Source organism: Aulostomus chinensis, chromosome 18 (assembly GCF_037954235.1).
Source record: "Aulostomus chinensis isolate RoL2024-O1b breed Wild chromosome 18, RoL_Achi_v1.0, whole genome shotgun sequence".
NCBI lineage: Eukaryota > Metazoa > Chordata > Actinopteri > Syngnathiformes > Aulostomidae > Aulostomus > Aulostomus chinensis.
Window position 1 is genome coordinate 7,650,663 of NC_141337.1, and position 13,326 is coordinate 7,663,988.

The window sequence follows — 13,326 nt, forward strand, 5'->3', positions numbered from 1 at the left end:
CCCTCTCACTCTCTCCCCTCACTTTTTTTTTCCCAGGGGAAAGTTTGCGGTGGTGAAGAAGTGCATTGAGAAGGCAACGGGGAAGCAGTACGCTGCCAAGTTCCTGAGAAAGCGACGGAAGGGCGAGGACTGCCGCATGGACATCTTGAACGAGATCGCTGTGCTTGAATCAGCCAAAGCAAACCCCTATGTGGTAGCACTGCACGAGGTCTACGAAACCAACACCGAGATCATCCTCGTGCTGGAATGGTAAGACGATAGACGCTTTTGAAGAAATGACAAAAAGAGATTTAAAAAGTCATTGCAGAGAAAAGAGACACGCACACAGTTTCAATTTGCTCTTCCCATTAGAGATAAAAGTGGCTGTGGAAGTCTAAATTGTCCTTCAACCTCCCTCATTTTTGCAGCTAACTTTCCATCACTGCACATTTTTGTAGAGTCTGAGGGATGTTAGGGACCCAAACCAGCTTTGCAAGAACTGCCTAATATATTCATTCAATGCAGTGTTTTTAATTTCTTTGTGCTGGAGTCTGCACATCAGAATTGCATGCCGTGTCACATCCTGCATTCGCGTTACAAGAATGACGGTACTTGCTGGAGGTTTTTCACAGTTAGTCTGTCTGATCAGTTTAGAAGAAACTGTAGCTGTGTGGTGAGCAAGTCCCTCAAGTTTTTCTCACCTCAGAATAAAAAAAGAGAAAATACACACACTCACGTGAAATACATAGCTGTGCATTATTGTCCCCTCAACGCTGTCTTAAAAGGAAATTCTCTCTCTGCGGTTGTATGCTCGTCTCATATAACCTCAATACCTCAGTAGCTAAATGACTGTCGGACTCGCTTTAAATACCAGTGCAGCAGAATCGCACACACGACTGGTGTGACAGTGTAGCGCTACAAACGAGCCTGCCATGAGAGCTCACATCTCAGTACATGAAAACTAGAGTAACAATGATCCAGTGACTACAATGTGATTTAAACTAACGTGCAAACTAAACTGAGCCCTCACAAAAAAAGAAAAGACACATTGACATTCACCACAAAGAAATCAAGGTCAGTTTTCATTCAGTTTGTTTACGCGATGGTAGATAAAGTCAGTTTATCGTTGGCCTCGACAAAAGTGGTGCTTTTCAAAGTAACCCTGATTATTGGCATCTGGCATGTGCACATTTCAGTGTACTCCAAATCGGCCCGGGTGTTTGCACGTGCGCCGCAGTTCCAACTTCAGCTTTTGACCTGAAAGTCGAACGGCCAAGATGGTTTCATCGTGGTGGAAGCAAGAATAAAAACAAGGCATTTTTTTTTTTTTTTTGGATGGATGAGTTGAAGACGGTCCTGCAAAGTAATATATTTTTCTGTAATATTTTTTTGAATTTTAGTGAAGCTAGCTGTAAGGGCCACAGTGCCACCTACTGTTCTGGAGGTGCACATACTTCATCAAATTGATTCTTCCCTATTTCTTATGGAACAAAGGTCCGATCAAATGGCTTAATCTACTGCAACGGTGCATCTAAAGCTACTGATTGAATAAAACCAGACTAAAATAGTTGAGGTCTTCTTAGACCAAGACTAAAATGCTCGCTTTTAACCGCTAAAACTTCACTTAAAAATCCCAAGATAATTAAATGTGACTTAGACTAACAATGATGTTTGACACTAGGCTGACTAAATGAATAGCTGTCAAAATTACCACAACTACTCTAGTCAGTGTGATGGCGAAATGCAGGTGAAGAGGCTGAGTGGAGCTGCTGACTGACCCAGCAAGGTCATCCTGGCCGTCTGGCCCGGGTCTGTTGTGGTTGGGTGTTAAAAGACGTGCTACATGTTGTTGTCTGACTGCTCTAATCACACCTTCTAATTAGGATTTGGAAAGGACCCGTAGCATCTCAATTACCTCCCTCTCCTCATTACAGAGTGACAATGGGGTAATTTCGTTTACGTTCCTCTGACCTAGTAACTGAACCACCCGTAGCTCGGGCAGGAAGCCCTCTCCTGCCCAGTCCTTGCCAGTCATCCACATCCCAGACATGGAATGTTTCTGCAGAACAAAGGCTTCTCTGTGGGGGGGGGGCCTATGTTTGACCTCTGACTGAAGTGTGAAAGGGGAAGTAGCGCCACAGTTCACCCTCGCATGCCTGCAGAGAAAACATAACAGGAGGTCAGCCGAGACCGGGGTCGCCGTTTCTCCCTGCCTGCCAAATGGAGCTGCGCTGAATCTCTCCGCGTTCAATGAGTCGCCCGCACACGCTCTAGTTATAATGTCTTCGTACTTAACTCGCGTCATTTTTAAATGCCACTTTTTGTCTGTCATCATCAATTCCACTTTCCTGAAAGTTGCAGCGGCGCACAGTGTGAGACCTTTTTACTGATGATGAGCTGCTTATTTAAACTGTCTGACATCAGCGCAAGGTTCAAGAATCACAAACCATTTTCCATTTCTTGTGGCTTTCAATGTACGCAGCAAGTAAGACTCCCAAAAGTAGCACGGCACCGCAATGACATAAAGTGTTTTGTACACACACACACACACACACACACACACACACACACACACACACACTTCTCATAGCCACAACCGCTTCCTTGGTTATGTCAGAGAAATGCGAATGAATTAAGTTAAAGCCTTCTCGTCATTTCACATGTCGCACCAGCGTGCGGCAGCACCACAGAAAGCCCCGGTGTAATCACTAGTTTCAGACTGACTAGATGAAAAATGAAGGCGCATCACTTTAGAGCTCCTCAACTTTGTGACCATCTGATAACACAACCTACCTTTTGTGCGCAGCGTAGACCTTCATTTCCTGCTTAGACAGAAAGCAATAAAGCAATTTTAGCTGCATACAAGCTTCTGGATAAATATGAGGTTTCTTCTGTAGATGAAGGAATTTAAAACCCAATTCATCAAAACCCCAGTAGTTGACATGTAGCCAGTTATTATTTTTTTTAAATTTTTCAGTGGCATATGCTCCGTAAAACGAAAAGATGAGAGACAAAAGATAAGGTTCACAAATAAGTGTATCATGAATTCAAAAATCTTGAGTCTTTGGTTTGTGTTTCCCCGACAGAAAAGTTTAATCTTATTAAAAAGCAGCATCAAGTAATATCAGTCATACCTTTCTCTGACTGTTTTTTTTCTTCATTTTTATAGCTTACCAACCATATAACCACTCCATCTGCAGCATGACTTGAATTAAATTTGAGCTCCCCTTCCTTTTTCTTAACATTTTCCACGCAGAGAACATTATCATGTTTGTTTTACATTGTTACTTTGATATTTCTATGTCCTTCCTTATATTTAATCTGAACTCTGAGAATTAAGGACTAAAAAGAGCTATCCAGAGACCGACAGGCAGATCAGGCTCGCCGAAACTCATTCACAAGCTGCCGTTAAAAGGTGACGCGATTGACCCTGCGGCTTCACGATGACCAAGTAGCTCCTCCTGCAGAAGTACAAGCTCTTGTTTTCAGACGGCTGCTTAACTCCTCCGTGCCGTCTCTCATGTTGGCTACAGTTGGTTTAATCTTGCGGTTCACTGCAGGGGAGAATGTCTGTCCGCACACTAAAGAACATTAACTTCTGTGGAAAGAGGGAGAGCAGGGAGACAATATTTAGACTTAAGGGAGGTATCACTAACTTCCCTAAGTGCTTGGCCAGATTGTCTGCTCTTCTGTTGTACTTAAACAAGATTTGTCACGATAGTAAAACCTCTCAGGCCTTTTTCCTGGCATCGATGGTTCAGACAGGTGAATGCTAATATCAATATCTCTGCCTTGTTAAAGGATTGAAGTTTATATTCACACAAACTCAAGTGAGGAAGCTCAATACCCCCCTGTCCTCCCTGCGTGTAGGAGTAAGTTAATGACTAGCTTACTGCTAGCTAGCTAGCTAGCAAACAGCGAAGCGCAGTGATTTGGTGCAGACAACAAAACTACTACTAATCATGGCTGATTCTGTCGAAAGATGAGGTGGAGGATTAGATGGCCTGATCAAAATTCTGAAACCCATCTGTTTGATTGCATTTAACGCTACCATTCATTGCGCTAAGCTAACTAGCAGCCAGCCAGTCTCTGCGGGTCTCAGTGTGTATCTACTTGTCTGACTCTGGGAAGGATGGCGAAGAAGTGTACCCCCCCCCCCCCCCCAAATGTTGGCATAGTCCTTTAAACTCCTCTGGCATTGTTAGGTGGTATTAAATACATTTTTGCAACAATCGGGGTAGGTGGCAGGTCAAGTATTTGCTACAAGGAACACAAAAAGATTACATCAACCAATGACGGATATCCTCAAAATCCAGCAAAACATGAGCGTTATTGTCACAGCTGAAGCTAGTAAACGGTGCAGGTTTAGGAGGCTAACAGGGGATTGGGTGGTGCTGGTTATGTAACAGACATGCCCAAGGCCTGGTCACAGTGTTTCCTCCGACGATAAGATGCATCTAAATCCCCCACACATGGTTCAAATTTTTGGGTGAACTGTCAGCTTCAGGCATTGATCTGACTGATGGAGCATCTAATGTAAATCCTCCATGTCTCTACTTAGCGTTGTTACACAAGACCACAGCAAGACCAGGCAGGACTATTTCTCTGATGAAAATGTGAGAAGTCACTAATAACTGAATTCCTAAAAAAAGGATAATCCCTCGGTAGTTTTGAGCGCAAATGTAGGCTATTTCACTCCCCTGCCACTCTTTAGTCATTTCCTCTCATCTCTTTTTAGCTCAGTTCTTTTTTTTAACTTTAATAAAATATGTAGTGATTTCATGGCTGCTTCTGCCTCCCCTGCTTGGATTTGGTAACCTGCGATATCGGGCTGTAGAAGTTCTTATCTGAATCTACGGTAAACTGATAGCACCATTTTTTATCTGCAGTAATATTCCTGAGAAAGTACAAAAGGCATGGGACCTAAAATTACTGTGTCATTTTGCATTGTGCAGATTTGGATGGACTTTATTCATTAAGCCAAAGTACACAACGGTGGGGTTACGTAATACTCAAGAAGGTGGAAATAACTCTGGGTCGGTTCCCCTGCATTTTGCTACCCAGACTGGTTGGAATTTGCTATTGTCAGCTTGTGTGATTAAAACTGAAAGGAAGGGTGTGTTTGTAGAATTTAAGATGTAATTTATTATGACAAGTTAAAAACGAATTATCAAAAATGAACCTCAGCCAATCTAAACTTCACTGGGTGGCTGTTCATGTTCAGCGCAGCTCTTTTCTTCTCATTTTGCCCCTTGTTTTCTCAACTTCCCTTCCTCTACTTTCCTTTCAGCGCCGCCGGTGGTGAAATCTTCGACCAATGTGTTGCTGATAACGATGAGGCCTTCACAGAGAAAGACGTGATCCGGCTGGCCAGGCAGATCCTGGCCGGAGTGGCCTTCCTGCATCGGAACAATGTGGTGCATCTGGATCTGAAAGTAAGCGCGTTGAAATATTATACATCTAAATTGGGCGACCCATTCCCTCAAGTGGCACACTGAGAGTGATATCATCTCTGTTGCGCAACCTAACCTCATTCAATGTGTTACAACCTGGTTCCCATGAGGAATCAGTCCGTAACACAACCTGACTGAACAAATTGTTATCTTTCATGCGCTCTGAGGTAACAACGCACTTATCATCGAAGGCTTTTCTTCTGCCTGGTTGCACGTACAGCTCTTTATGTCATCCGTTCGTCCCATTTTCGTTTGAATTATATCTCGTAAACCCCTCGAGGGAATTTCTCCAAATCTGGCAGAAACGTTCTCTTGGACTCAAGACTAAACAGATTCTGGTGGTCAAAGGTCAAGGTCACTGTCACCTCACACCAATGTGAAATCTTCCTCGACGGAATCGCTTCAAGTTTGGCACAAACGTCCTTTCGGAATCATGTATGAATGGATAAGGTTTTGCTTTTCAAAGATCGAGCTCACCGTGACCTCTCGTCCATCCCAAGTCCGTTAATCACAGATTGTATAGTGGGGCACTATTTCTGGATGTGTCGAGCTTGGAAAAAAAACAGTCACCTGTTGGGAAAAAAACTAATTAATAGAATAATAAGGGATACAAAACTAGGCTACAGCCTATTTATATTAAATTAAACACATTTTGGAACACAGTGAGGCTCTAGTTCTTATCTGAATTCAATCACCTCACATTAAGTCTCTCATTGTGCATAAAACACATTGAAAATGAATGTTACTAAAGAGCAGTATGTGATTCGGGGGGGGGGGGACCACATCTCTCATTATCAGTCCTGGTTGTGTAAAGGTTTTAGTTTGCGTAGCGATGCGAGTTCAAGAGGTGAATCTCATGGACTCCTCAGATGTTCTTGTGGACCTTATTGGCTCAGACGTGATAGCTGGCTCATGTTTATCTGAGATGTTCCAACCAAATGTGGCACCAGGCCAACCTGGCAACAAAGTCCACTTTTACGCACTGATGCGTTAGTGTACGCCGGCCATGGAGCTGTCTTAGTAGTTGGCAGGGATATCCTACCTGCTTTCAGTCTCCTCTGATTGGCTTAGTAGATGATCTGAGATCAGAGGAGTAGCTTGATGCTGACTGATGGAACAAACACCAAATCCCCTTGGGAGCTTGTACCTCAAATACCAAACTGATGCCAAGTAGCGTTCACGCTGACTTATAATTAATGACCTGAGACCTCTTGAATAATCATCAGCTGTTATGTAACTTACCTCTTTCTAATCTGTGTGTTCTTACCCTCCAGCCCCAGAACGTCTTACTGACTTGCGCCAAACCTCTCGGTGACATCAGAATCGTGGACTTTGGCTTGTCCAGACGTATGGACAACATCACGGAAGTCAGGGAGATCCTGGGTACTCCAGAGTATGTGGGTGAGTCCACCACCACCGAACCACCACTCCAATCCGTCTGCCATTCGTCGTTGCTAATTTGGGCTTCGTTTGTGTTGCAGCGCCAGAGATCCTGAACTATGAACCCATAAGCACGGCGACAGATATGTGGTGAGTGTGTGTTTTAGTGGAGGTCACGCAGAAGTCAGACATCACATCCCGATCAGTCTCAAGTCTAGACCTTTGACCACAGGCATGTCTTTGTGTCATACAGTTAATTATTGCCAAACTGCAGCACAGGCAACGATCGATCTGTTGCAAAAAAAAAACAACAAAAACCTCCAGCAACTGTCAAAGATGACATCTTTGCTTATAAACTCTCTCTTCCTGCCTCTCTCAGGAGCATCGGGGTCCTGACCTACGTCATGCTGACTGGCGAATCTCCCTTCCTGGGCGATGACAAGCAGGAGACATTTCTCAACATCTCTCAAGTCAACGTAGAGTACTCGCAAGACACGTTTGATGGGATCTCCTCCCTTGCCATTGACTTCATCAAGTCCTTGCTGGTTAAAAACCCCAGGTGAGATGATCAGATCGTCTGATTGATGGCTAAAACTGCGAGGCTTTGCATCAGCATCGCGTCGAGCTGATTCACTCACAAAGGATGTGAGTCAGATTCACAGAAGCAATGGGAGGAAGTACATCCTTGTGTCTAAACGAGTGTGTGGTAACATGATTTGCGTCAGTTAAGCACAAATATTTCCTTTTCTGCAAATAAGGCTTGCAAGAAGTTGGTAATAAGAAAAAAAAGAAAAAGAAAAGAACACTTGTCAAAAAATTTGCACCCAAATACGGTCTTTAAAAGAGCATCAGATTTCCTGTGAATAGATGCTTGTACAATGGCTACTTTTTTTTTTTTTTTTTTTAAATAGTGTAAGAGTGAAATTATCAGTCATTTTCTGGAGAAACCCTTGAAGACAATCCCAGGGCCCAACGTGCAGAACCACAGTTTAGTAAATTTATAGATCAGAATGTTCTGATATCACACCAAACACTGAATTTAGCATGGGTTTCATGGGTACCTGCATTTCTAGAAAAAATAATGCTGAATCTGATCTCTTCAAGCGACATACGGAGCATTGACACGTTCATTAATATTATTGTCTGCGTTGTTGACCTGTGGTAAGAATGGTGCCTTTTTGATCCCTCCTCTGAGCTTCGTGTGCGCGTTCCTACTTCATGTAGCATTCGCCAACTGTGCACAAAACTCATGCTAAGTGTTCGTGTTGGTTTCCATCACGAGATGCTGGCTTGACTTGGCTTCAGAACATTTATGAAAAAAGCTAAAAAGTGGGGGAGCATGAGAAAACTGGATGACGGGTGTCACAGCAGAACCAAGGTTTGTCACTCGTGCTCATGTCCTATGTCATATCCTGTCACAATAGTGCAGTGCTCTGCCAGTTCATTCACAGATCGGTGTGTCAGGCTCCTTTAGTCTATCAGTGGTATCAGCAGAGAACGCTGCTGCTCAGGAAGACGACGTAATGCGGCTTCAATTCATCAGCAGTTGTTGATGAAAGGTAGCAGCAGCCTCTGTCTCGTGTCAGAGCCATGCAGTAGATTAGTGGTGGTATTGGACAGAGAGGAAGATTCCTGAGTGTTTTAGTAATCATTGATGGATGGAGGGGAAAACTTCAGTGCACGAGGTGTTTTCTTTTCACTGGAAATCCATCGGTTACGTAAACTTTTCGGGAATTTCCACTCACGCGTGTTGTTGTTGTGTTTTTTGCGTACAGAAAACGAGCCACTGCAGAAGAATGCCTCAACCACCCCTGGCTGAACCCGCTCCCCCATCCCCATTCCCAACCGCACCTCCACACCAGATCTGCCTCTTCTTTGGATGAGCTGGAGACGAGCCAGTCAGAGTCCGAGCCTGAAAGCCCGGCTCCTTCTCCTGAGCTGGACTTGATCGAGTCGTACCTCATGTGTCCATGCCAGGGCGAGCTGAAGACCGGCCGTGACGCCTTCTCTTTCAGTGAGCCGCCCTTCCCCACACGGCCTGAGATCCAGCAGGAGCTGATCTGTTGAGTGACGTTTCGCAGATGGCGAGAGACTGAAAGGAACTCCATGAAGCAGACGCTGAACGCCAGCGAGCCTGCAGCCTTGTGGTCTTTATCAGGGCCACGCTATATAGATGCTGTACGCTTGCTGCTTCCACTGCTGTGACGTCTGTAGTTTCATACCTCTGAACTCATGTGTTTCAATGATGCCTGCCACTCTGCACTCCATTTGGCTGCACAGAGGGAATGACGACGCAAGAGAAACAGACTGGGAGAAGATGCAGCACTCTGTTGTTTCTTGTTTTGTTACTATTTTTTTTTCCACTGCTGTCCTAAAAGTGACAGAACTGGACTCAGCTTAACACTGTGGCTTGTCCACTCCTGCACACACACTGGTTTCTCTTTTTACCCAATCAGCCTTTCGAACTGGGTTTCAGAGCAGAGGAGGCCTCCTGCCTCCTTGGGAAATGAGTTTTTGCTTCAGCTGATCCCGACATACTTTCTGTTGTGTTGAAGGAAGTAAAGACAGATGGTTCCACTTAACAGGAATAAAAGCAAAGGGCAGCAGCACCTATACGCTGAAGTTGACTGTTTTATATGTTTATTTATGTTTGTTTAATATAAAACTTCAGCCCCTTAAATATACAGAGCCTCATCAATGCCTGAGTTGAATATGGAACTTATATCACTCTTATTTTTTAAGTACAATCTTGAGCACTTTTTATTTTGTTATTGGAATTTCATATAATATTAAAGTTTCAACAAGCACAGTCAGCTGTCACTCATTGTACTGTACATATTAACTCTTCTCTTGCCACCGACATGATTTTACACACAGTGCCACATTGTCAAACTCACTTTTGTGTTAATACATTTTTGAATATTCACTTTGTTCCTTATTGGGGTTTTTTGCGGGTTATTGCACAAGTTTTTTTTTTTTTGTTTTTTTTTTTTACTTAACCAGTTACCACTAGATTTCATGCTTTTCACAATTTTCAAAGTGAACAGAAAGCAGGAATCGCAGGGGTTAAAAACAACAAGGAACAAAGATGTGGTCAGCTGAAGGACCCGGAGCTGAATACATATTTGCCTTCAGATGCTCGGGAGCAGAAAGACTAGCAATAATTAATAATATTGTGAATTAGTATTAAGATATGTAAAAATAATTGTTTTTTTTTTTTTTACCAATGTATGAATGTTAACATCTTATTGTCTGATTTTCAGTAACTTACTTATTCCAGTTTTTTTGTGTTTTGTGTGTGTGTGTGTGTGTGTGTGTGTGCGCGCGTGCGTGTTTTTTTTCTTGAATTTCAGACAGGTTTGCACTTGTCCTTGTGGACGTTCTGTTAAAAATGAATTAAATGTATTCGGCATGTGTTGCAAAATGTATCGAAGAGAAAAAAATACATGTACATTTTGTATCAAACTATTTTGCTGCCTCATGTCTTTATCATTTTTCAGAATAACAGTGACATTAAAATCTGGTTCCGTCACTCACTTACAAATGAAGGTCCTATTTGAACGAACAGACGGTGGATCGCTATGATTATGCAGTATGTATAAACTCTGCACACATTTAAAGGTTCTTGAAATGGTGAATTTCAAGCAAATTACCTGCTTGCCAAATAGATCTTGAAATATTAAAACTAAATCGTCATAAAGAAATGTGTTGAAATTGAATTTACAAGCGGTTCATCAACACAGGATACACACACGAGAAGGGTTCCGTGAGTCAGAGAGGGTTGTGTGTGTGGGCTGTGACGCTACGAGTTCTTGTGACCCCCTTTGGAATCACGAGCGTCATCAAAAATTATATAATTTTAAGAGGAATGGCGTTCATCCCTCCAGCAGAGTTCCACACACTTGTAGATTCCTGCTTTTTTATGGTGGCCTGCGGAAACTTAAAGAATTTGTTGCTTTTTCCATTTATTTGACACCATCTGTAGATGAGAGCGATATGGAGGAAATCACTAAACTAGTTTGGCTGACTCACATCTGTGGAAATTCTTTTTGATTCTCACTGAGATTAAAAACTCCTTTCAAGTGAGTACAACAATAAATCACCTACACTAAAAGACAACCCAACTATCACACACAAACACAAACACACACACACACACACACGAGAAATCAGGATGATTTCCAGAAGCCTGAATGTTCTTTCAACTCTTTCATATGGACTCAAGGAAAACTCAGCTGTGACATGAAGCTAATAGCTACTCTGTATCCTGCCAATGTCTTAGAACAGTCTCCAGGATCTATAATTTGACTCAGGATACCTCCCAAAGATAATTATTTGTTCATGTATGACTTATTTTTCCATCAAAATTTCATTAAATTCATACAGATCGTTCCTGTCAACACGTGCCAGTGATCACATTACCAGCTTGGCGGAGGAAACAAAGAAATACAATATCCAGTTAACGGGCGGCACGGTGGTGCAGTGGTCAGCACTGTAGCCTCACAGCGAGAAGGTTCCTGGTTCGAGCCCCAACTCAAGCACGGGATCTTTCTGTGTGAGTCTGCATGTTCTCCCTGTTCCTGTGTGGGTTCTCTCTGGTACTCCAGCTTCCTCCCACAGTCCAAAGACATCAAGAGGGGACGAGGCTGATTGATACTCTAAATTGACTGTAGGTGTGACTGTGAGTGTGAATGGTTGTCTGTCTCTATGTGTTGGCCCTGCGATGGACTGGTGATCTGTCCTTGGTGAACCCCGCCTCTCGCCCATAGCCGCTGGGATAGGCTCCAGCCCCCCTGCGACCCTGAACATGATAAGTGGAAGAAAATGGATGGATGGAATTTCCTTGTTTGTGGCTCACCTGCATCTGGTCAGTTCATTTGTCCCTGTGAGTCCTCATCAGTCACAGCCCTGTTCCTGGTGTCTCTTATCCAATCAGATCCTTCCCTGCCCTCCTGCTCTCTCACCTGCTTCTTGTTGTGTCATTAGTTGAGTTTATATGTTTGTGTGATTGTCAGCGCTTCATATTATACCTGTTGTCAGCACTGTCCTCATCTTTGTTTCACTTGAGTTCAACCTTCCTATTTCAGTGGTTAGATCTTTAATGTCACTGCCTACCTCTTTGCTGTCCCTCCATTTGGGTCCAGCTTCACCACAAAACCCTGACACCAACTTTGCGTTCTGTCGTACAAAAAAAACAATAGGTCTGTGTCAAGCTTTTCAAATTGCTACCAGCCACTAATCTCAGCTCTTTGTTACTTGGACTGCACATCGGGCTTGATCCTGTTTTCAGATTTTTTTTTTTTTAATGTATCAAATGATACAAGGGGCTTGAATGTCAATACAGTGAAACAAAACAGTGAAAAAGATATATTGTTGAATTGATTGTATTAGACACCACCAGTACCAATTAGAACAGTGTTTCTCAACCCTGGTCCTGGAGACCCACTGCCCTGCAGGTTTCAGTAGTTTCCCTCTTTCCCCTCTTGGCTCGTTATCAGGGTTCTGCAGAGCTGGATGATGAGCTGATCATTTGAATCAGGTGTGTCGGAAGAGGGAAACTACTGAAACCTGCAGGCCAGTGGGTCTCCAGGACCAGGGTTGAGAAACACTGAATTAGAATGACCAAAGTTGTGTAAGTACGTGTTTGAGTTGTCACATTTTTCTTGCCGTACTCCTACACCCTCATGTTCCCATTTCTCCTGAGTACATTTTTGATGATCTGTTTACTACATTCCAACAGATTCTCCTCTCTGTTTTTCCGTCTATTTTGAGAAACAGAGAATCGTAAGAAAACAAAAGTTCCCTCTTGGGCCCGTCCCTCATAAATATCCCGCAGCTCCTCCGTACAGGAAATGCCAGCATCCTGTGAAGAGGAACACAGTAATGCTTTCCATTGTGGTTGAAAAAAAAATCTTTTTTTTTGTTTTATTTTCTCTCCTCTCCTCTCAATACCACACATGTGCTTGTTTACTTGTGTCAGGTTAAACAATATCCCTTCCTGTCGGGAATTCTTGCTTTAATGTGCTCTTCCTTGCGTGGTCAGTCGGAGGCTGGTCCAGCTCTGCTCTGGGCCATAAGGCTCTTGGCCGGACTGGTTACTTCCCTTAAAGAAAATCCTGCTGTTGTGTGGAGCTGAGGAATGCCAGAAATGTTCATAACTCCTTCCTTTTTTTTTTTTCAAACCTTGTCCTTTAGGCCTTTTTTTCCCCTCCTCATGGGGTTTGCTTTCTCAGTGGGGGGCAACATCGGTTTCTGCAGCACGCACACTTATCCACATTATTGAAGTGGTTGATTAAAAGGTTGTTTCTCAGAAGTACTCTTGAGGATCGCTTGATGTGACTCTTAATATTTTGGGCCACCATTGGAGGATGATTTAAGACAGATGTGCAGACTGTGCGTGTGTACGTGTGTTGTCTCCTGGCTGCAAAATCTGACCATGTAGCGAAGGACCATTTGGCTCCATGCAAACCCAAACAAAGAGAGGACCAAAGCTGACATCCAGATAACCTGCTCT

General features: G+C 43.3%; 1 protein-coding gene across 2 annotated transcripts in view; it reads left to right on the forward strand.

Annotated features, from left to right (window-relative positions):
- stk17al (serine/threonine kinase 17a like) overlaps positions 1-10,338 on the forward strand; it is a 30,679-nt gene extending 20,341 nt beyond the window's left edge. Inside the window, exons 2-7 of one of the 2 annotated variants that reach the window (XM_086184883.1) lie at positions 37-249; positions 5,270-5,414; positions 6,707-6,833; positions 6,914-6,962; positions 7,192-7,371; positions 8,588-10,338. In XM_086184883.1, coding sequence (XP_086041009.1) covers positions 37-249; positions 5,270-5,414; positions 6,707-6,833; positions 6,914-6,962; positions 7,192-7,371; positions 8,588-8,879 — 1,006 coding nt within the window. In that variant the 3' untranslated portion in view covers positions 8,880-10,338. The remainder of the gene's footprint in view (positions 1-36; positions 250-5,269; positions 5,415-6,706; positions 6,834-6,913; positions 6,963-7,191; positions 7,372-8,587) is intronic. The other variant, XM_086184882.1, reaches the window with a different exon arrangement.
- Positions 10,339-13,326: the final 2,988 nt, after the last annotated feature.